The sequence below is a fragment of the Callionymus lyra genome, chromosome 10, assembly GCF_982586985.1.
Source record: "Callionymus lyra chromosome 10, fCalLyr1.hap1.1, whole genome shotgun sequence".
In the NCBI taxonomy this organism is placed as follows: Eukaryota; Metazoa; Chordata; class Actinopteri; order Syngnathiformes; family Callionymidae; genus Callionymus; species Callionymus lyra.
This window is the reverse complement of record NC_141827.1, coordinates 7,096,230-7,121,027: the sequence shown is the minus strand read 5'-3', so window position 1 is coordinate 7,121,027 and position 24,798 is coordinate 7,096,230. Positions and strand designations below refer to the sequence as shown.

At 47.2% G+C, this 24,798-nt stretch overlaps 3 protein-coding genes across 6 annotated transcripts; all 3 read left to right on the top strand.

The window, feature by feature from the left end:
* The first annotated feature begins 361 nt into the window (after positions 1 to 361).
* dag1 (dystroglycan 1) lies at positions 362 to 11,057 on the top strand. Its single transcript, XM_087801281.1, has 4 exons — positions 362 to 537; positions 5,194 to 5,757; positions 7,566 to 7,994; positions 8,614 to 11,057. Exons 2-4 carry the CDS (start codon positions 5,404 to 5,406, stop codon positions 10,438 to 10,440), a joined length of 2,610 nt encoding a protein of 869 aa, XP_087657407.1. The 5' UTR covers positions 362 to 537; positions 5,194 to 5,403; the 3' UTR covers positions 10,441 to 11,057.
* A 3,747-nt stretch (positions 11,058 to 14,804) lies between these two features.
* On the top strand, positions 14,805 to 19,597 carry LOC148070060 (uncharacterized). The gene is made up of 10 exons (XM_087800993.1): positions 14,805 to 14,841; positions 14,929 to 15,019; positions 15,084 to 15,269; positions 15,332 to 15,484; positions 15,586 to 15,626; positions 15,682 to 16,347; positions 16,415 to 16,511; positions 18,284 to 18,469; positions 18,546 to 18,698; positions 19,508 to 19,597. Exons 1-10 carry the CDS (start codon positions 14,805 to 14,807, stop codon positions 19,548 to 19,550), a joined length of 1,653 nt encoding a protein of 550 aa, XP_087657119.1. The 3' UTR covers positions 19,551 to 19,597.
* Positions 19,598 to 20,101: 504 nt separating this feature from the next.
* On the top strand, positions 20,102 to 22,332 carry nicn1 (nicolin 1). Of its 4 annotated transcripts, none has more exons than XM_087800312.1 (7): positions 20,102 to 20,191; positions 20,370 to 20,625; positions 20,695 to 20,871; positions 20,927 to 21,040; positions 21,894 to 21,962; positions 22,027 to 22,131; positions 22,247 to 22,332. In XM_087800312.1, exons 2-7 carry the CDS (start codon positions 20,494 to 20,496, stop codon positions 22,286 to 22,288), a joined length of 639 nt encoding a protein of 212 aa, XP_087656438.1. In that variant the 5' UTR covers positions 20,102 to 20,191; positions 20,370 to 20,493; the 3' UTR covers positions 22,289 to 22,332. The 4 variants fall into 4 exon arrangements, with proteins under 4 accessions (XP_087656438.1, XP_087656440.1, XP_087656441.1 ...); XM_087800314.1 differs by having other exon boundaries at positions 20,105 to 20,191; positions 20,489 to 20,625; XM_087800315.1 differs by having other exon boundaries at positions 20,106 to 20,170; positions 20,489 to 20,625.
* The last annotated feature ends 2,466 nt before the right edge of the window (positions 22,333 to 24,798 follow it).

The window sequence follows — 24,798 nt, the reverse complement described above, 5'->3', positions numbered from 1 at the left end:
AGTCTGTGATCTGTCCATGAGTGTGTATGAGTCTCTGTGTAATCATCTTTAGTGTGTGTCTGTGTAAGTGGTGGTGTGTGTTTTTGTCTGTGCGCGTGTCTATCAGTGTGCAGGAAAAAGTTTGAAAACATTCCTCCTAATGTTCCGCGGGTCACGTGACTTGTCTTTTGTGGGTGACGCGCTGCAGCGTGAACCTGGGGGGAGGAGGGGGGAGGAGGGGGAGGAGAGAGCTCCTTCCCTCCCCTTCCTCCTCCCCCTTCCTCCTCCTCCTTCCTCCTCCTCCTCCTTCTCCTCCTCCTTCTCCGGCTGGATATTCATCCTTCAGCTCCGACGCGGACATTTACCGCGGAGGACGTCGAGTGAGTCTGATCTTCGCAGCCGCAGAAGGTTCTTGTTGGGTTCGACGCTTCACCTCCTGCCGGTCCAACTGGTTCTCACTGCTGTCGCCTCGGAACCGCAGAAGGTCCGGAGACTCTGGACTGCAGCCGCAGGAGGCGAGCTTGGCCCGGCGAGGACTGACGAGGAGGTTCCGGGACGGTGAGTCGCAGTGTTGGTTCTGTTCGTTTGTTTTGGCGGAACCACCAGGAGGAGACCGTCTTCCTGGCGTCTCCGTCCGTGTTCCGAACCTTTTTTCTGGTCCCGGCTCCTCCCCGCGGCGCCCGGCTCTCCTCCCGCCCCTTGGTACTCAACGGTGGTCCTGGTTCTGAGCAGCTGAACTGGGTCCGGAGGCCCGAACAGGTGCAGCGGACCAGAGGCGCCGGGTTTAGGGCCTGTTTACGACCGGGCCGTGTTTCAGCCCAACAGAAGCTGGGTTTATTTTGGTCCCGTTCAGGGTCAGAGGAGTCCACATGTTGGCGGGACGAACCAGGTGTGGACCTAGTCCAGCATCGTGACGTCACACTTTCACCTGGTGCCGATAAACAACGAGCTCGACATCGCGGTCGTGATTCCCTTCACGTCCGCGTCCCCATGGAAACGTTGGGACCAGAAGCTCGAATTGTTGGTCCAGTGGCGTGTTGGTACCGAAAAGTTTCGAGACGTTTTAAAGTTCGTAAATCAACGGTCATGGTTCTGAACCTCGGTTCTGGGTTTAGGACAGACTCTGATCCGGGTCCTGGTGGGTGTTCTGGTCCACAAGAATCTCCAGCTGCCTGCAAACATAACTGTCGCCCAGAATAGTTCTGGCGTGTGTGGGGGCGTCTCAAAATGTTCTGACCCACAAGTCTCCTCCGGACACCGTTTTTCAACACCTGCCCGGAGTGAGATGGTCTGAAATGTTTGGCTCATGAACCGAGTGAGATGTGAACCCTTCACTGAGGGCTCAGGTTCACACTCTGGCGAAGGAACATGTCGTCTGGTGACGGTGATTTGAAAGTAAATCTGTTGAACAAAAAAGTAATTCAGAACATTTCTCTGAGCACGACTCACATGTGTTACAAAAGACACACAAACGCATAGATTGTCACTCATGCACTTTGGAAAAAATATATACACAATCATAGATACACACATGGATAAGAAAAACTTTTATTTGATCCACATTGCGGATAATTGTGTAGATATATAGACATGAACCAACACAATTACACACTGATACAAACTATTGTTGCACATATTCATAGATACACTTTTAAGCATACAACTACACACACTCACGGATACACACTCGCACATACAACACAATTAAACATTGAGACACACTCACGCATACAACACTATTACACACTGATACAAACTATTGTTAAACATATTCATAGATACACTATCACGCATACAAGTAAGCACAACTACACACACTCACGGACACACACTCACGGATACAACACAATTAAACATTGGGACAGACTTGCGCATACAACACAATTACACACTGAGACATATTATTTGATACAAAAGCACGCATAAAAACATAACTACACACATTTACAGATTATGCACACACATGAATACACACACAGTTATAGACAGTGGAACACAATAACACACACAGCTATACATGCACATACTTACTCATACAAACACACACTACACATCGATAAACACAGACAATTTTACACATAGACGAATACTTACAGAAATTCTAAATTACACACTCGCATACACACTTGCACGTCTTTACACTAACTGATACACACTCACACAAACACAACTTGTGAGTTTCTGGTGTCAGTTGTCGTGTCTGGAGGTTGTTTGTTCAGTTGTTGTTTGAACCACATGAAAGCAGATTCTACTCTAGCAGGTGTGTGTGGTTCTGCTGGTCTTCTTCTGGACCAGAACCAGCAGGTCCAGCTCAGTGTAGATGCGTTTGTTCTGTAGACCACACGGATGTTCCACGGCCAGAGTGTAGCTGTGAGGGCAGCGTGAGCTGAACTCGTCGTCACGTCCGGAAAGTGCATGAAAGCAGAAGCGAGCGACTCACAAAAGCGGAAATGTCATCGACACACAAACACACAGTCGCACACTTGATTGTGTTTGACTGTCAAATGTAACGTGTCGACTCTTCAGGATTCATTTCCTCCTGTGTTTGTCTGCTGCTGCCGAGTCAAGCTGAGTCAACACACACTCTGTTACACACACACGTGCACACAAACACTCTCTTACATGGACTCTGAGGTAGCAGTGTGTCGACTCCACCTCACATACAAGTGGACTCTGGAAGGTTCTGATCCAGTGACCTTTCACCCCGAGTGCCTAACGTCTTCCCAACACTTCCCCACATGTTCACACCTACTGATCCTCACATACACACATGTGGACGCACACACTCGTACACACAGAGGTATACACTCCTACAGACACATCCAGACACACACACACCCGTACACTTTTACACAGATACACACTCTAACGCACACACATGTATACCCTTATACACTCAGTTTTACACTTTTACACACGCATGTGGACACACAATCAGATATACACTCTTACAAACACACATACAGTATATACACTCTTACAAACACACATACACACTCTTACAAGCGCACATATATAAACACCCTTACAAACACACATACACACTTTTACAAACGCACATATATAAACACTCTTTCAAACACACACGCACACACTCTTACAAACACACATACGTATATACATTTTACACACACGCATACAGTATATACACTCTTACAAACGCACATATAAACTCTTCCACACACACACAGTATATACACACTTGCACACACACATATACACTCTTGCACACACAAATACAGTATATATACTCTTACAAACACACATTTACTCTCTTACACACACATACAGTATATACACTCTTACTGACTCACACTCATATGTGGACACACAAACAGACTCACACTCATATGTGGACACACAAACAGACTCACACTCATATGTGGACACACAAACAGACTCACACTCGTATGTGGACACACAAACAGACTCACACTCATATGTGGACACACAAACAGACTCACACTCGTATGTGGACACACAAACAGACTCACACTCATATGTGGACACAAACAGACTCACACTCATATGTGGACACACAAACAGACTCACACTCATATGTGGACACACAAACAGACTCACACTCGTATGTGGACACACAAACCGACTCACACTCATATGTGGACACACAAACAGACTCACACTCATATGTGGACACACAAACAGACTCACACTCATATGTGGACACACAAACAGACTCACACTCGTATGTGGACACACAAACCGACTCACACTCATATGTGGACACACAAACAGACTCACACTCATATGTGGACACACAAACAGACTCACACTCATATGTGGACACACAAACAGACTCACACTCTGGTTCACCTGAACAACAAGCGTGTGTTTCCACCTGAAGTCGCTCCCTCTGGAATGCTGGGAATTCTGGGAGCCGTCGCTCCTTCACAGCGTGAGCTGCTGGTTGAGGGTGCGGCGCCACCAGGGGGCGTGTTGATCAGGAAGTGGTGTTTGTGGAGCGTCAGGTGGTCTCGGTGTATCTGTGACTTGGTCCTGAAGCTCATCCCTTCAACACCGTCCAGAACCAACAGAGAGAGGTTCGGGTCAGAACCTTCCAGCTGCAGGTCTGATGCTCTGAGGGGGGGGGGGGTCGTTTGATTGACAGCTGGAGACACGAACACACCTCTCAAAACATCCTGTTCCAGGTCGAGTCTGCTGCGATCTGACCGTGAGGACAAGTTGTCCTCCTCACCCTCCTTACACTCTCCTCACCCTCCTTACACTCTCCTCACCCTCCTTACACTCTCCTCACCCCTCAGTGTGGGAGGAGTGATCGGGTGATTGACATCCCAATCAAGGTGTACAAGGGGGCGGAGTCTAGACTGTAAGCTCTTCATCTCTGCTGATGTACTTTAGAGTGTAGTGTTCCTCCTTCACACACACACACACACACACACACATACACACACTCCAACTTTCTCACACACAGACGGATACACACATACACACACGCACACACTCTAACTTTATCACACACAAACGCACACAGACAGATACACTGATTAATTCTCTCTCACACAGATACACATTTTAAAGACACACACACAAGTACACATTTTCACTGACACACGCATGCACGGATACACATTTTTACTGCTACTTGCACACAGACACGACGAGATACATATTTTCGCTGTTGCACACAGACACAGACACACTAATAAACATTCTCTCTCACACACAAATGCACACAAAGATACGCATATTTATTGACACAGAAATACAGATTTTCTCCCACTCACACACAGATGCGCACACACTCACACACCCTCTCTCACGCACACAAATACACACAGAATATACAAAAAACACACGCACACAGTCTACACAATGAACACAAACGCACACAATACAAAACAACCAATGCATATTCTCTTTTATGCACACAAAATACACAAGAATACACACACAGTTAAACATACTCTCTCCCACACAGAGAAATGCATAGACACACACACATATATGCACCCACCCCCCACACACTTACACACACACACACAGGAGGGGTCATCTTCACACACCCCTCTCTCACACACACACCTTCTCTCACACATTCATCACAAATTGGGGGGATCGCGGTCACCTGACGCTGTGTGCGTTTCATCTTAATCCGAAGTTCATTGTAGACCCTCGGAGGTCGCGACCTCCAGGGCTGTTGTGGAACCTGCTAACCTCCCCCTCCCTCCACAGGTCCGGACAAAGGTTGGGCTGGTGAGACGCAGACTTGAGGAGACAGTCGAACCTCGCCGGGACAAAAGAGGAGGCGGCGGAGGGTCGTGGGCCGGCGCCGGGCAGAAGTGGGCGGAGATCAAGCAGAAGGTCTGAAAGGAAGGATTTACTGTTGCGCCCCCTCCGGAGTCGCCGGCTTTTGTTGACCGCGCGTCCGTGGATCGCTCAGGAATGTGTGACGAGGGGAGTCGGGGCGCCCGCCGTGGGCCGGTCCCCGGACCCCCCAGGACTCGAGGGCTATTGCTGGGCCTGCTGTTGGCCGGACTGTGCTGGTGCCCCCCCACCGCTGCAGGTGTGGAGCTGGAGGCGTCCATGACTTCCTCCTTCCTCAACAACTTCCAGGAAGTGACGGAGGATCTACGCGTGAAGGAGGACGCCGCCATCGCCGCCGCCGCCGCCGCCAAGCAGCAGAACCTGGCGGCCGGACACTCGCCGTTCCCAGACTGGTCTGCCGTGGTGGGACGGATGTTCCAGATGGAGGTGCCGGCCAGACTTGGAGGTCTTGGAGCAGATGACGTCGTCATGGTGAGGGACCTGTCTTCATATTCACTCCTCAGTGTTGTCATGGTGACCAGTGTGTGAGTGACACTCGAGTGTCGTCATTAGGGGTATGTGAAAATATTGATAAAATTAAATATCGCAATATATTTTTTTAGCATACTGTATATTCAACAGCACTATCTAAAAAAATATAATTTAAATATTGTGTTTTTGTAGGAATTAAAATCATTTTTTAATTTTACAATTAATGGTTTATAACTTTAAAGTGTGTTCAAAATAAAATAATTCAATTTATATTTATAAATTAAACCTCCGGCCGCTAGATGGCAGCAGTCATTACGACCTAAGCAGATAAAGGAACAATGAAAAAGGTCCCTGATGACTGAGAACGAGAGGATACAGTGACTTGAAAACAAATTAAAGCAGTTACGACTTCGTCAAGAGTCATGTGGTCTGTAAATACTACAACACCAGAGTCAAGTACTCGACTGTACTACACATATATACTTGTTACAACAGCTTCATGATACACCGTATTATTGACCCTGTATCATGATTCGCATCATTTTACCAGATTCCTGCCAAAACGCAAGTTTTTTTCACAAGCCACACTCGTAACCATGACGACCTGGGCTGTTTTGTGTTTTCCGAGCCTCTTGGGTTGCGAGTGTGTTTCTGGGGTGTGCTCCCCTCCGCTGGTGTGTTTGGTGGAAAGTGCAGTTAAAAGCAGCGGCTCCCGGATGACTCATCACTTTCCTGGCACCGTGGTGGCGGTGGCGGCCATGTTGCTATGTAATTAAAGCGTCAGCTGTGTTTCACATTCTTCGCCCCACGTTCATTCAGGAGGTTCTGATCCGCCCAGACTTGTCCTCCGCCGGTGCGTCACTCGTGTTCTGCCATGTTTGGTGTGGAAGTATTTATAGAGCTGTTGAAAGGTCAGGGGTCATCGCTGTCCCGTCCACAACTTCCATGGAAACACTTCAACCGTTGCCCCTTCCCGAGCTGTCAATCATCTCCAGAGCCCGCCCACATGCCTCTGTCGGGAGAGACGATTGGAGGGATCGAACATGAAAAGACCCGTTGATTCTTATCTGAGACACACACACACACACACACACACACACCTAGAAACCTACACACAAACCTAGAGAAACGCATACGTACACTCCTTTACACACACGCACTTAAACGAAAGAACATACACACGCTCACCTACAGATCACACACACACACTCACACACACACACAGATGCACATACACCTCTTTACATATGCACCTACACACACACACACAGAGACTAACACGCATAGAAAACCACACATGGACACGCAAGCACAAACACAAACCCATACCTGCATTAAGACACGTACACACACCGGATACACACATACATACAAAACCACACATATAATCACACACAAAGAAACCTACACACAGAGACGGATAAAACCTACAGAAGTGTACGCACACACACACACACACACTCCTTTACACACACATACAGACGTATATCCTCCCTCCTAGATGCAAACACACCCTCACACACAAGTACCCAACACACAATCTCATGGGTGCACACACACACACACACCCTCACAGATGACAACATTCATCCTTATAGATGAACACACACACACACACACACACACACACACAGTCACGCGTCACACTTTCCAGTGGAAGTTCTGCACACAGACTTGTCTTGTTCTCTTCACCATGGAAAGATTTTCGTGCAGATGTTTCTGGTTCCTCTTCTATTCTTGTCATCGACTTCCTGCTCAATACCTGGTGCTGACTGAAGTACCTGAAGTAAACGTGTCTTGTCTTGCAGGTCTCAGAGCTGGGTCAGGATCAACTCCCTCGTTGGTTGCACTGGGACGCCGGCAGCCGGACCCTGCGAGGGCTCCCCCTGGAGGAGGATCGTGGAGTTCACTACGTCTCAGCTTCCGTGTCAAACGGCAGCAGGACTTCCTCCTCGGAGGTCCTCTCCATCGAGGTCCACCCTGAAGACCACGAAGACTCGTCTCCGCCCGCGGAGGTTCCTTCGTTCACGTGCGCGGACGAGGCGCCGGTGACGCTGCTGACGGTGATCCTGGACGCCGACTTGACCAAGATGAGTTCCTGGCAGCGCGTGGACCTGCTGCGGCGCATGAGGGGGTTCTCGGGGGTGGAGGTCCGCGACATGAAGATGCTGCCTGTGGTCAACAACCGGCTCTTTGACATGTCCGCCTTCATGGCCGGACCCGGGAACGCCAAGAAGGTGAGAACCGGGATCGAAGCCATCAGAATGTTGATGGTTAACATTTTCAAATGTTAAGGTTTTTTTTAATTAAAGTTGTTCTTATCAAGCCTTTCATTATTATTTAAATATTGAATTCAATAATTTCTTTATTTAAGAATGCAATTGTTTTTTAAATAATTTATTTAAAAAATATATATTTTCAATTAGTTTTTGCTTTTATAATTCAAATAATTTGTCTAAATTCCATATTTTTTAATCCGTAGCCTTTTAAATTAAATATATAAAATGTTGCTTATCATAGTGCCACCCTTGGCTTACGGTTTGAATCATAACTAAATGACAAACTATGTGTAAAAAAATAAATAATAATAATAATAATAATTAAAAAAATGAAAATGAATGAATAATTTCAATTATTATTTAATATTGAATTAAATTATTGAATTAAATATTGAAATTATTCAATATTTAAATAAAAAATCTTCAGCAAGTTTCAGCATTTGATATGTTAAACTTAACCAGTAAATATATTGTATTTCATTGATATATTTACTTACAATGGATCTTTTTCTCTGGTTAAATTCACGGTTGTGTGTTTTGGGTTCCTGTTGTAACCTTGACTCGTTGCCTCCCTCAGGTGGTGGAGAACGGCGCTCTGCTCTCCTGGAAACTGGGATGTTCGCTGGACCAGACCTCGGTCCCCAACATCAACAGCGTGCAGGGACCCGCTAAGGAAGGGACCATGTCGGCCAGGCTGGGGTACCCGGTGGTGGGCTGGCACATCGCCAACAAGAAGCCCCACGTTCCCAAGAGAGTCCGCCGTCAGCTGAACAACACCCCCACCCCGGTGCTGGTGGTCATGCCTCCGACCACTGTGGTGGAGCCCCCGGTGAGGATAGTGCCAACACTCTCCTCTCCTTATATCGCGGCCCCAACTGAAAGTGCTGCCCCCCCAGTGAGAGGACCTGTCCCTCTCCCGGGCAAACCCACTATCAGATTTCGTGATTCTGTTTCCCACACTCCAACTTTAGGACCTCCTCAACCCACCAGGGTGATGGATTCAACCAGCACTATTCCTATTCAGCCCACGTTGACCAGACCCACATATGTAGAGGCCACCGCCACCCCCCCAACACCAACTAGAAAACCCACCAAGAGACCCAAGAGGCCAAAACCAACACCCATTGCTCAAGAACCTAAAGCCCCAACGGCTAAACCACCTAGGCGGCTCACGCCTCCCCCTGATGTGGTGTTGGACCTGTACAACGAGAGCCCAGTTTTGAACAATCCCATTGACCAGGTCAACGCTCTGGTCGGGACCTACTTTGAGGTGAAGATCCCTTCTGACACCTTCTTCGATAAGGAGGACGGAACGACCGACAAACTCCGACTCACTCTGAGGCAAAACCACAAGGAGGTAGTGGGAGACTCGTCTTGGATCCAGTTCAACACCACCAGCCAGCTTCTGTACGGACTCCCGGACGTCCACCACGCTGGGAAGCACGAGTACTTCATGCAGGCAACGGACAAAGGTGGTTTGAACGCCATCGACGCTTTTGAGGTGAGAGTGAGTCGCTGGCCCACCAACGACAAGAGCCCGGCAGTCTTCGTCGCTCGCTTCGACGGCGACCCACGTTCAATTACCAACGATATTCACAAGAAGGTCCAGCTGGTGAAGCGGTTGGCCTACGCTCTCGGGGACCGGAATTGCAGCAGTGTCAGCCTGAGGAACATCACTAAAGGTTCCATCGTGGTTGAGTGGACCAACACCAGCCTGCCACAGCACCCATGTCCTCGGGAGCAGGTGGCCACCATGAGCAGGATGCTCGCGGACGCCGACGGGAATCCTTCCCGGTCTTTCAGGTACGCGATGGAGCCGGAGTTTCGGCCCCTGGACGTGAAGGTGAAGGGACGTGCCAGCTGCAAGATGTACTCCTTCATCCCGCCGGCAGAGATCGACGTCTCGCAGCCACCTGCCGTCACGCCCGCCTTGGGGACGGGCCGCCAGAGCACCGACGATGTGTACCTGCACACGGTGATCCCGGCTGTCGTGGTGGCAGCCATCTTGCTGATGGCGGGGATCATCGCGATGATCTGCTACAGGAAGAAGAGGAAAGGGAAGCTCACCATGGAGGACCAGGCCACCTTCATCAAGAAAGGAGTTCCCATCATCTTTGCAGATGAGCTGGACGACTCCAAGCCGCCCCCGTCCTCCAGCATGCCGCTGATCCTCCAGGAAGAGAAGCCCCCCCTGCCTCCTCCAGAGTACCCCAACATGGCCACCTCAGAGACCCAGCCCCTCAACCAAGAGATGCTGGGAGAGTACACCGCTCTGCGGGACGAGGACCCCAACGCCCCTCCGTACCAGCCTCCGCCCCCGTTCACCACGCCCATGGACGGCAAAGGATCGCGCCCCAAGAACATGACCCCATACAGATCCCCACCTCCTTACGTGCCCCCCTAAGACTGCCGCCGCCCCGTGCTGGGCGGAGAGAGAGGAACAGTTTCCTGCGAGGGGATGACGGTGCTAAAGTACAAAACTACAATGGGGACTCTGGTCTGGGGACTTGCGGGCGGGTTTTACAGTAAGAGTGGGACAGAGCCCAACAACACCACAGCGGCCTCAGACTTTCTCTTCGTCATGGACGAGTGAGACGTTTGTTTCAAGTTTTCTTTCAAGTTAGAGACAGATTTTATTTTTTCATCTTTTTAAGGAGCTCAGAAGCACAAAAGCTTTCGTGTGTGTGTTTGTGTGCCTGCGTGCACAGATTCTTCCAGCTGGGGGCGCTCTTCTCAGTCACACTACTGTTTTTTAAACGAAGAAGCTAAACTGCTGTTTTTACACCAAATAGTTGACGTGTGTTTGTGTAGCTCTGGTGTGTAGGACGTGACATGGCGGCGTGGTAAGGAAGTCGATGATAGTAGAGGGGCGTGGTCAAATACAAGCTTCCCTTACACACACACACACACACATACACACACTCTTTCGTATGTAACAAACTTATTTGGTCCGCCAGAATGTTTTGCAATAACGTTGGAGGCATTTTCTGCCGCGTGTTCTTAATAAAGTGCTACAAACCAGCAGTTCTGCTCTGAATCGTTTCCATTGAAGTTTGGACCGTCAGTCGTTTAGGTCTCTCTGGTCATTTCTAACGAAAGCAAAGGCTCCACCTTTCAACATACAGACGATTAAATTTAATTAAAAATGTGTATTCAAAGCTCAAAACGACAACATTTGAACAAGTTTAAGGTTTCAATATTCTGATGACACTGATACTTCCAACCTCCCCCCCCACACACCCCGGGTCTGCCAACAAAGTTTGGCACCAACTAATTATGGAACGATATCTTTCCTGGACCCACCAGAGCTGTCATGTGACCTGGAGGAGGGAGGAGGGGGTGAGATACCACGGTAAAAACGATGGCCCTTGACCTTTAGAACTTGAACGTGTAAAAAGGAAAAACGTTTTATGTGTGTGAGAGCGATAGTGTGTATCTGTGAGTAAAAGAATGTGTATTTTTGTATTAGTGAAATAATCTGTGTCTGTATTTTTGAGTGAAAGAATGTGTATTTTGTGTGAGTGAAATAATCAGTATCTGTGTGATGGGTGTGTGTGTATTTGTGAGTGATTTTTTTTTTGTGGGTCTATGTATTTGTGTGTTCAATAGAATGTGTGCGTGTGTGTGTGATCCAGACGCACAACAGGAAAATATCTCAGGTCACAGATGCATTTCCCGCTGTGACCACCAGGGGCTGCTGTGGTGCTAGTTTTCTTGTGACGGCGTGAGTCCTGTGAAGCATTAGAAGAAGAAAGCCTGGCGCTTCAAACTTTGTTGTTCACTCAAAGTCACAACAACAACAGGACTCTTGTCAGTTTATCTCACAGTCGTCTTCTTGTTCGCCGTGGTTGTCCCAGAAGATCCGGACAAAGCTGCGGAGTGTTCTGGACCTTTAGACCAGGCGGTTCGGAATGTTCCGTTGGCTGGACCCACGAAGATGAAAATGAGAGTCAGTGACCCGACGACCCCTTCCACGCTGAAGACGTCTGGACATCCTGTTTGTCTCGTTCAGAATCTTTCCATGGTGACGAGCAGCTGTCACTCATCTGCTCACGGAGGTCACATGACCTGAGTTGCCAACAGGTTCGGAATCCTTCAGGGAGGAACATCAGGACTTGAGATGAGCCTTGAGTTTGAATGAAACCTTCTGATGAGTCAATATTCAGATCATGAGTTGAATAGCAATAAAATAAAGAACACAATCACCCATCAGGAAACACTCCCCTGTCAGGACACACACACACCTATCAGGACACACACACACCTATCAGGACACACACTCCCCTATCAGGACACACACACACCTATGAGGACACAAACGCACACCTATCAGGACATACACACACCTATCAGGACACACACTGCCCTGTCAGGACACACACACACACACACACCTATGAGGACACAAACACTCACCTATCAGGACACACACTCCCCTGTCAGGACACACACACACACCTATCAGGACACAAACACTCACCTATCAGGACACACACTCCCCTGTCAGGACACACACACACACACACCTATGAGGACACACACTCCCCTGTCAGGACACACACACACACCTATCAGGACACAAACACTCACCTATCAGGACACACACTCCCCTGTCAGGACACACACACACACACACACCTATCAGGACACACACTCCCCTGTCAGGACACACACACACACACCTATCAGGACACACACTCACCTATCAGGACACACACTCCCCTGTCAGGACACACACTCCCCTGTCAGGACACACACTCCCCTATCAGGACACACACTCACCTATCAGGACACACACTCACCTGTCAGGACACACACTCACCTATCAGGACACACACTCCCCTATCAGGACACACACTCACCTATCAGGACACACACTCACCTGTCAGGACACACACTCACCTATCAGGACACACACTCCCCTATCAGGACACACACTCCCCTGTCAGGACACACACACACACACCTATCAGGACACACACTCACCTATCAGGACACACACTCCCCTGTCAGGACACACACTCCCCTGTCAGGACACACACTCCCCTGTCAGGACACACACTCCCCTATCAGGACACACACTCACCTATCAGGACACACACTCACCTATCAGGACACACACTCCCCTGTCAGGACACACACTCCCCTGTCAGGACACACACTCCCCTGTCAGGACACACACTCCCCTATCAGGACACACACTCACCTATCAGGACACACACTCACCTGTCAGGACACACACTCCCCTGCCAGGACACACACTCCCCTATCAGGACACACACTCACCTATCAGGACACACACTCACCTGTCAGGACACACACTCACCTATCAGGACACACACTCCCCTATCAGGACACACACTCACCTATCAGGACACACACACACACCTATCAGGACACAAACACACACCTATCAGGACATACACACACTCATCTATCAGGACACACACTCACCTGTCAGGACACACACTCCCCTGTCAGGACACACACTCCCCTATCAGGACACACACTCACCTATCAGGACACACACTCACCTGTCAGGACACACACTCCCCTGTCAGGACACACACTCACCTATCAGGACACACACTCACCTATCAGGACACACACTCACCTGTCAGGACACACACTCACCTGTCAGGACACACACTCACCTATCAGGACACACACTCCCCTATCAGGACACACACTCACCTATCAGGACACACACACACACCTATCAGGACACAAACACACACCTATCAGGACATACACACACTCACCTATCAGGACACACACTCACCTGTCAGGACACACACTCCCCTGTCAGGACACACACTCCCCTATCAGGACACACACTCACCTATCAGGACACACACTCACCTGTCAGGACACACACTCACCTATCAGGACACACACTCCCCTATCAGGACATACACACACTCATCTATCAGGACACACACTCACCTATCAGGACACACACACACATGTCAGGACACACACTCACCTATCAGGACACACACTCACCCATCAGGACACACACACACACACACACTCATCTATCAGGACACACACTCACCTGTCAGGACACACACACACCTGTCAGGACACACACTCGCCTAACAGGACACACACTCACCTATCAGGACACACACTCACCTATTAGGACACACACACACCTATCAGGACACACACACACCTGTCAGGACACACACTCACCTATCAGGACTCACACACACACACACACACACACACACACACACACACACACACACACACACACACACACACACACACCTATCAGGACACACACACACTCATCTATCAGGACACACACTCACCTATCAGGACACACACACACACACCTGTCAGCACACATACACACACAACTGTCAGGACACACACACACACACCTGTCAGGACACACAGTGGTGACAGCAGGTGTCAGAGACACCTTTGGATCAGGTATAAATCTGTCAGTGTGAAAGTTCGGATCCAGAACCAGGTCTGAACCGGGACTCATGTGGTTGTTCACTCAACTCACCTGAATAGAAGTGACGTCATCACAGTGCCCCCTGCAGGTGGGGAAGGTGTCCTGCCTCCACCTACCCAACCTCCCCAACTGGTGGGAACTTTTGAAGGAAACATACAGTTCAAGAACGACATGTCACCAAAGTAAAGGTCAGATTGTATTGACTCACTCACACACACACACTGACACACACACACACTCCAAGTATAAATGATTTTCACTGCAGCTGATGAACTCACATCGCAGGATCAGAAACCATGTGGAGGATTTTCCTACTTCTCTGCCTCGTGTCAGGTAAGACACACACAAACACACACAATATATACAGTACGTTAAGGTGTGTGTGTGTTGTGTGTCTGTACGTGTGTGCGTGTTCCTCAGCTGGGCTGACGGCAGAAGTGTACGACAATGTTCCAGCAGGGGTTTTGCTTCACAACTGTTCCGACCATCACATGATCTCTCAGATCAGAAGGTGTCATCTTCTTCACTTCCTGGTCTTGGTCGAAGTGCTCCTGACCTTCTCGTCCCTCCCTCAGCTCCCAAAGCGAAGTGGACAACGAGCGTCTCTGGCACGTCGAGTGTGGTCCGGCGGGCGACAACCTGACCTGTTCTTGGGGCAGGTTCCGGAACCTGAACGAAGCGGAGCTGCTCTTCAATTGCCCGGAGGACCAGCTGATCGCGGGTTTCTTCAGTGAGTTTGTGATGGAGCAAGGAGACCGACGGTAAGACCTGGTCCCTGAACCACGCGCCGTGTGACGGTCTGACACTGGAATTCCCGTCACAGCTGGAAGTTCCTCTGCTGCTCGGCTCCAAACTTCGGCACCACCGACTGTCAACAGTCGCCCATCGTCAACTACTGGAAGGAGGACTTCACCTGGAATGTGCCCGGTGGGAACTACTTGACCGGCGTCCAGACCCACGGCAGGGGCGCTGACGGGTGAGACAGAGTACACGCCCGGAGCCCCATGAGTGTTCTGGCTTTGCTACCTACTGGTGCTATGGAAGTATATCAGTGGATACTCTCTTGTTTGTGTTCAGCGACCGTCGCTGGAGCTTTAGCTACTGCAGCAGAACCAACGGTACCAGATGTCCGGATCGGTTTCTTCTCTCCACTTCAACTGGTGTTCTGTTCAGATTCCGAGGCGGTGAGTTCTCTCATCGTGCAAACCAACGAGGAGGAGCAGGAGGATCTTTCGGAGGGCGACTTAGCGTCGGCGGGCCTGGACGCCGCACGCGTCTGTCAGTCCTGCCGGTGGCAGAAGCTGGGCCACCTGGTTCTGGTGCCTTACGTCTTGGCAGGCCCGTTCAAAAGTAACGAGAAGGATGCGATCCTGAACGCCATGAAGGGGTTCCACCTGAACACGTGCGTGCGCTTTGTCCCGTGGCAATCGCAGATGAGTTACCTGAGCGTGGTGAAGGGGCGCGGCTGCTGGTCCTACCCCGGCAGAGTCGGAGGACTCCAGAGACTCTCCCTGGGAAGAGGTTGCATGAATTACGGCATCATCCAGCACGAGCTCCTGCACTCTCTGGGCTTCTACCACGAGCAGAATAGGGGCGACAGAGACATCTACATCAACGTTAACTTCCAGAACATCAGGAAGAAACGACTCAAGAACTTCAAGAAACTGCAGACCGAAAACCTCGACCTCCCATACGATTACAAGTCCTTGCTCCACTACGGCCCCAACACCTTCTCCTCAAATGGTCGTCAGACTATCACTGCGGATGGACAGGAGATCGGTCAGAGGATCGGAATGTCTACCAACGACCTTCTGAAGGTCAACAAACTGTACAGCTGCGGTGAGTCACTGAAGACCCACAGAAGTTCACCCGACGGGTCACAGATGACAACATGTCTGTCCCACAGATGACTACCTGCACCGGCATGGTGAGTGGGACAACGTGCTGGACGGGAACTTGATCCATCAATGTCCATCTGGTCAAGCCGTGTCCAGCATCACCAGGTGAGCCCCATGTTCATACTTGACATTGACTCCTTCAGGAGTGACATCACTTCAGGTCGGTGTGTGTCACTGCAGCAGAACTGATACAGATCAACCAGAACTCGATCAATATATCAGTTATTCATCCATCCATCCATCCATCCATCCATCCATCCATCCATCCATCCTTTTATTCATCTATCCATCCATCCATTCTTTCATTCATCATTTTGATCTCCCATCCATCCATCCTTCCAACCAACCATCCATCCATCCATTCCTCCATCAATCCTTTTATTCTTCCATCCATCAATCCATCCATCCATCCATCCATCCATCCATCCATCCATCCATCCATCCATCCATCCATCCATCCATCCATCCATCCATCCATCCATCCATCCATCCATCCATTCTTCCATCAATCCTTTTATTCTTCCATCAATCCTTTTATTCTTCCATCCATCCATCCATCCATCCATCCATCCATCCTTCTATCTATCCTTTTATCCATCCATCCATCCATCCATCCATCCATCCATCCATCCATCCATCCATCCATCCATCCATCCATCCATCCATCCATCCATCCATCCATCCATCCATCCATCCATCCATCCATCCTTTTATTCATCTATCCATCCATCCATTCTTTCATTCATCATTTTGATCTCCCATCCATCCATCCTTCCAACCAACCATCCATCCATCCACTCCTCCATCAATCCTTTTATTCTTCCATCCATCAATCCTTCCATCCATCCATCCATCCATCCATCCATCCATCCATCCATCCATCCATCCATCCATCCATCCATTCTTCCATCAATCCTTTTATTCTTCCATCCATCCATCCATCCATCCATCCATCCTTCTATCTATCCTTTTATCCATCCATCCATCCATCCATCCATCCATCCATCCATCCATCCATCCATCCATCCATCCATCCATCCATCCATCCATCCATCCATCCATCCATCCATTCTTCCATCCATCCTTTTATTCTTCCATCCATCCATCCATCCTTTTTTTCTATCCTTTTATCCATCCATCCATCCATCCATCCATCCATCCATCCATCCATCCATCCATCCATCCATCCATCCATCCATCCATCCATCCATCCATCCATCATCCATCCATCCATCCATCCATCCATCCATCCATCCATCCATCCATCCATCCATCCATCCATCCATCCATCCATCCATCCATCCATCCATCCATCCATCCATCCATCCATCCATCCATCCATCCGTTCTTCCATCCATCCATCCATCCATTCTTCCATCCATCCTTTTATTCTTCCATCCATCCATCCATCCTTCTATCTATCCTTTTATCCATCCATCCATCCATCCATCCATCCATCCATCCATCCATCCATCCATCCATCCATCCATCCATCCATCCATCCATCCATCCATCCGTTCTTCCATCCATCCATCCATCCATTCTTCCATCCATCCTTTTATTCTTCCATCCATCCATCCATCCTTCTATCTATCCTTTTATCCATCCATCCATCCATCCATCCATCCATCCATCCATCCATCCATCCATCCATCCATCCATCCATCCATCCATCCATCCATCCATCCATCCATCCATCCATCCATCCATCCATCCATCCATCCATCCATCCATCCATCCATCCATCCATCCATCCATCCATCCATCCATCCATCCATCCATCCATCCATCCATCCATCCATCCTCCTTCAACGATGGTTTATGTTACCTTGGTGCCCACTAGTGTATGATATCATGAGCTATTATGTTCTTCCCAGCATGCACAGCAGTTTGAAGATGGATCGTCTGTGGGGGTTTTCTTGTAATACCTTGGAGGAGAACCCTGTCTGCTACTGGTCCAAAAACAGCAACCAGTACTGGGGTGACGTGAAATTCACCTGCAGGCCTCATGAGGTGATCGCAGGAGTCCGAGCGCAGAGACTCACCTACTTGTGGGACCGACTGTAAGTGAACCTGGACCTGGTCTCTCGGGGGCGGGGGGAGCTGTGAAAAACCTTCTCTGGGTTGTTGATGATGCAGGTGGGAGTTCTACTGCTGCAGTCACCCAGACCTGGTCCTGACCACGTGCCAGGACTCACCGATGGTCAACTACTGGCATGAATACTTCCACTTCCCTGTACCCAAAGGAAACTTCCTGACAGGCGCCAGAAGCAGCTACGACCAGAATGAATGGTGAGAACCAGAACTCTGTGAAGCAGATCTTAAACTAGGGAGCGCTATAAAAACTGTGTCGGAATGAATGACACATTTAAATGTATTTATTATTTATTTTGTATATTTATTTTTTTATTTTCGTATAGGTCCTGAAGTTTATCCTAAAGTTGTCAGACCTGTGGAATAACGCCGCCCACATGGACGGACGTTGTTGTTCATAAATTGATGTTGATAAGCAATGATACCAGACGAACAATATATCATTATAAATAAGAGAGAACAGCACATTTATTAAATGTTATTAATTCGCTTTTCAAATGTTATATATATTGAAAGGTTACATTTTTATTAATAATTATTATTATTATTTTAAATCAAATAGAGTACTGTGGTTCTTGATCAAACTTGTAGCCAATCACGCGATGAGAAGACAATCATGTGACTGTTGGATCAAGGAGTTTGGTTTTCTTTTATTATTGTCATTATACTATTGCACCAACATTTTTGTATTGAATTTAAAAGCCTACCAAATAAAAAAACATTAAATTTATAACATTTATTTTTGGATTTTTGTAAGTATAATATCAAACTCTATGTTAAAAAATGTATAATTATAAATATTTAATAATTAAAAAAAAAGATAAATTAATATAGTCAATATAGAAATGATTTAATTGATTTATTTTTTAGATCTAAACAATATTTGACTCAGTATCCCTTGCAAAATACCTTTTTGTACATAAGCAGTGTTTATAAGAGAGGCCCCTGGACGTGCATGTGGACCATCAGATCAGAACCAGAATAGATGATGGCTCTGAACTCTGCAGGGACCGTCGCTGGAGCTTCACCTACTGTCAGCAAAAACCCTGAAGGAACATGTCGCGGAGATCGCATCAGTCTCTAAATGGCATACAGCGACACCTGCTGGCCACAACTTGAATGTACAGTAGGTTCCGTGAATCCCAAAATAAAATAAAAGTTCCAGGTTTCACCGCAGGTCTGTGTCACTCATTCATTTCTCAGCGAAACATCACGTGAGTCTGTTCAACTATTTTCTAATGTATCTCCCAACAACCGGATTTACATGATAATCGTTTAGCCAAAATATGAATGTATTAAAAGTAATCTAAAACACACAAATTATTTTTCTTTATTATTATTTTTTATTTCAATGGATGGTATGGCGTGACGTCATTACGACGCGACGCATCCATACTGTAATCACCTTAAAATCTTAATTATCTTGCCTAACAATATTTTTACAATTGTTAGACATATCATTTGTGTGTGGAAAAATTCGTCAAATTTATTGAAATTACATTAATTCTGCCACTTCAACCAGTCCACTTGTTTTTGATGTGTGAACGGAAGTGACTCCTGGCAGCACGCGTTGCTGTGGTAACCGACCGGAAGTCGATGCTGCAGCGAAAGACGTCCGTGTTTGCGTCAGTTGTGGCAGGAGCAACATCCCCGTCTGTCCATCCGCTGAGGTCAGTTTAGCAATTGACCAGGTCAGTTGAAGATGTTTTCCTTACTTATTTGTTTTTGCTGACTCATCACGTAACGAGGCTATCTAGCCGCAGAGCTAACCTTGTTGTTGTTTTTACTAACACAAAATAAGACTATTGTTATTATTATTATTATTTTTATTTTTTTTACCTCATCTGTTCATTTTTCTTATCCTGCCAGATGAGGACTTCCACCTTGCACTTCGCTGTAGAGGGCCACTGACCACTGCTGGACTTTGGAGACTCTGAATCATCTCCACCTCTGAGCTCACGCGGGTCGTTTGCTTTGTTGTGTTCCAGACGAGATGCATTGTGGGGAGGCTGTGAGCTGCACCGTCAAGCCTGCGGTCCAGCTGCAGATCGGCAACAAGACGGAGGCGAGCGGCTCCGGCGTCAGCGTCCTGGACGTGAGTCTCCCCTTCGGGAAGGCTGTCAACGTGGGTGCAGTGAGGTTCCGGACTCTGTGGGTGTCCCTCAGCTGGGTGACCCTCTCTGCTGTCCTGCAGGTCCAAGAGATCACCTTCAAGAACTTCTACACCGCGTCGGTGACCGTGCGACTCCTGAGGAGGTCGGGTCGGGACGCGCCGGCCAAGTGGACCACGGCCGTGAGACACAAGACTCTGATGGACGACCCTCACACCGAGGGCGGCGCTCAGGACTACTTCTCCATCCACAGGGATCAGGTGAGTCGACCATCACGAGTCACGTGTTGTGGCTTCACTCGTGTGTGTCGTGCAGATGAGCTCGGACGCCGACCATGTGGTGACGGTGAGACTGATCCTGAGACAGCCTTCGGCCGCCTGGACGTCCTTCAAGCTTGAGGAGCTTCAGGTCTTTCCTTGTGTGGCCGCGGTGAGTCCGACGCGAAGTCCGGGTTCCACGTTTCTTCTAAGTATGTTGGTGTGATCAGAATATTGAATAACTGAATTAAACATTTAAAAAATGTTGAAACTTTGTTATTTAAATTTTCCTTGTCTTTGTTGTTTTTTAATTCATTGAATTTTGAATCATTTACACCATAGGTTGGAAATTCTAATTCCATTGATTCAAAAATATATTTTCTAGGTTCGATATATTCTTATTTATAGCATTTTAAATGCAATGAACAAAATCATTTTAAATGCAATGAATAAAATAATTTTAAATGCAATGAATAAAATGTTGGTATAATAGTGGCATCTTACCAGACGAGTCCAATCGAGCTCGAGCCACTTTTAAACACATCAATCTGAAACTAGCATCAGTTCAATGGTTTAGGTCCTGCTCTAGAAGAATGAAGTCTTGGTGCTGCTTCGTCATGTGATCGTCTACACGTTAAATGATTGGTTGAAAGTTTGATAATGCAGCTCTGTGCTCTTTTGGTAATGTCTGGTGACACTATTGTCCCTACATTTTTATTTTGTATTTTAAAAGAAAGAATTTTAATAATACAGAATTTGGAACATTTTTCTTTTTAATTATTGGAATTGGATCAACAAAGTCTATTTTTAAAAATATATTAATTCATTTTTTTATTTTAATTAATTTAAAAATAATAATAATTTATTTCAAACTCAAAACAACATTTAAAATATATAAAAAATAGTTTAATTCAAAAAAATATATATATGTTTTAATTAAAACAGTTTCAAAATTTGAACCTGGTCGTGTGACATCAGAGGCCGTCTAAGACTAGAACCTGCTGATCGTCTGATGATGTCTGCAGGATCCGGACTCTGACGTCTCGGACTGGCTGTCTAATCTGACCCTGCTGGACCAGCAGCCCAGTCTGGAGGTGAGGAACCCCGAGTCAAGGTGCAAATGGTCCAGCTGACCCCCGAGTCTCTTTCTCATAATAGGGTCTACTGGACCCTCAGTCCGTCTCGTCCAGCATCCAGCAGATGTGGGCCCTGACCGAAGTGATGCAGAGCAACCAGACGTCCGCCTCCATCGGCCGCTTCGACGTGAGTCTCGACCCGGTTCACGACACACTAGTTCTCCGGTGCATGACGAAGAGGATATAACTTTATTGACAAGCTCAAGGTGAACGTGACATCATCTCTGCTCGTCTCCCCTCAGGTGGACGGACGCTACGACCTGGACCTTCTGTCCCTCAGCTGAGTCCTCGTCACCAAACATGATGTGAATAAAGTTGTTCAAAATGAGTCAAGTTGATTCATTTTTAAAATCTTCGGCTGTTAACTGATGAAATGCAATGACGTCCTTCTACCACCAGGTGGCAGTAGAAATCAAGCGGCCACTGCCTGAATCCTAACTGTTGCAAATATAAACGCACACCTGCAGGGAGACTTTTAACTGACAAGGGTTTGATGACTTACCGTGAGTCATCGATGCAAACTTTAGAAAATACCCAGAAAAATGAGTTTACTTCAAGAAGGAAGACTATGGAAGTATATCAGTGGCATCAGAATATATTTAATTTTCTATGTTTAATCCTTTAAATTGAAATATTATTTTTCAAGAATTCACTTTTTTTGATAATTTAATTCAATAATTTATTTATTGGATGAAATCGACACATAAAGAAAATTATTCTATTTCAAATGATTCTAAAATACATTTTACAAATTAAATGTTTTTTATTTGTGCCACCATGATTTGATCTAATAACTCTTTTTGGTATTGTCTGTTGGTACTATTATACCAACATTTCAATAGAATTTAAAGTCTAGAAATGAATAAATATTTAATCTAGAAACTTATTTTTGAATTATTGGCATTAAAATATCAAAACGTAACATCCAATATTTATTTTTTAGCCAATAATATTTCCCAGATCCTAATTTGAACTCCTGCCCTCATCTCACCGTCTCCTCTCCCCGCCCTGCACGCAAAAACAGCGCCACCTGGAAGACAAATCGAAAGTTACGCATTGAAACATTATTGTATGTAAAAACATATAAATATGTTTATTCTATTTGTTTTGTCTCGTGGCTTCGATGTGAATTTTTTTTTTTTTTTTTCAATTTTTGACTGGTCATCTAGCGCATCGGCTACCTCTGCCTCACGGGGTCCGATGACCCACTCCTGGCTGAGTCAGATAGCAAACACATGAGGTCAGCATCATCAACTTTATTTAAAATGGTTAAAATCGTTCTGGGCTGGGGTTCACTCCATGTTCTCCAGCAAAATGTTGACGCCCTCCCGGGCCGACGCTCCGGACAACCCCGTCTGTCCGCCGTACATCTCCGCGGCTGCTTTGTAGATCTCTGTCGCCGCTCTGTTGGCCCCGATGGCCGCTCGGTACATCTCCGCCACGGCCGAGTAGATCCCCGTGGCTGCTCTGTGGGTTCCCGGGCTGCCCTGGAGGTTCTTCCAACTGCTCTGCAGATTGGTGCGAAGGATCTGGATGTTCTTCTGCAGCTCTGTTGTTCCTTTTGACTGATCCACGGGCTCCTGTGACGGCGGCTCCTCCGGATGTCTCCACTGCTGGGTGGACTCTGAGAGGACTTCTCTCCGTGCAGGTTCACCTGGGGCCTGCTCTGGTTCCTCCAGCAGAACCTTGTGTTGTTCCACCGACTGCAGCAGACTACATAGCGACTGGAAGAACCCAGAGAGCAGATGCTCCCCGCTGTTGTCGAACTGATCCAGGTATAGGTCGAGGTCCTCCAGAGCGTCCAGAAGCATGACTGGAGAAGCTGGCGTCTGCTCACCTTTGTCCGCCGACCGACGGTGATCCGAGGCCGTCACGGTCAGCTGCATTATGCTTAGCACTCTTTTAATGGTTGGTTCTCACCAAGACTGCTGCCACGTGTGACTATTTTCTCTTCCGAACAGTGGTGGTCATTTATTAACCTTCGTGTCCTTTGATGCGTCTTTATCTCCTTTGATCACCTCCACAAACGAAAGGACCAGTTGAGGACTTTGTGCCACCATTAGATTAAAGATTAAAGACACAACTACTCTACTGAAGTACATGAGTGACAACAAAATATTAAATGGTTAAATTCAACATTTTTAAATGTTGGAATTGTTTTTTTGATATCTTTGAAGGATTGTTTGATTTTCTAATTACAATTATTCAAAACCTATTTTCTTCTTTTTTATTTGTAGTTTTTTAAGTTCATAGGTTCATAACAAATCCTACCTTTCAATTTTGAAATTATGGAATTTCATTATTCAATAAAACAATTCCATTTTCAAGGTGAGCTACTTTGTCCTCTTAAGGACGTCTTCCTGTTTCCTTCAACTGAGAAAAATCTCTAAATTTAGGAAAATGTTGTCGGAACATGATCTGGAGCTTGTAATCCATGCGTTTGTTTCTTCTCGTCTGGACTATTGTAACAGTTTGTTTTCATGTCTTAAAAAGAAGGATGTGTCTCGCCTGCAGTTGATTCAGAACTCTGCAGCGAGAATTATGACCCGCTCTAGTAGAAGAACTCACATTTCTCCGATTCTTAAAACTCTTCACTGGCTTCCAGTTTCTTTCAGGATCAACTTTAAAATTCTGGTTCTTACTTTCAGATCTATTCATGGTCAGGCTCCTCCTTACATCACTGATCTGATCCAGCCTTACACCCCAGCTCGGGCTCTGAGGTCTGTGGATCAGAATCTACTTATGGTTCCACGCACACGGCTCAGGACCAGAGGAGAGAAATCTTTTCAGGCTG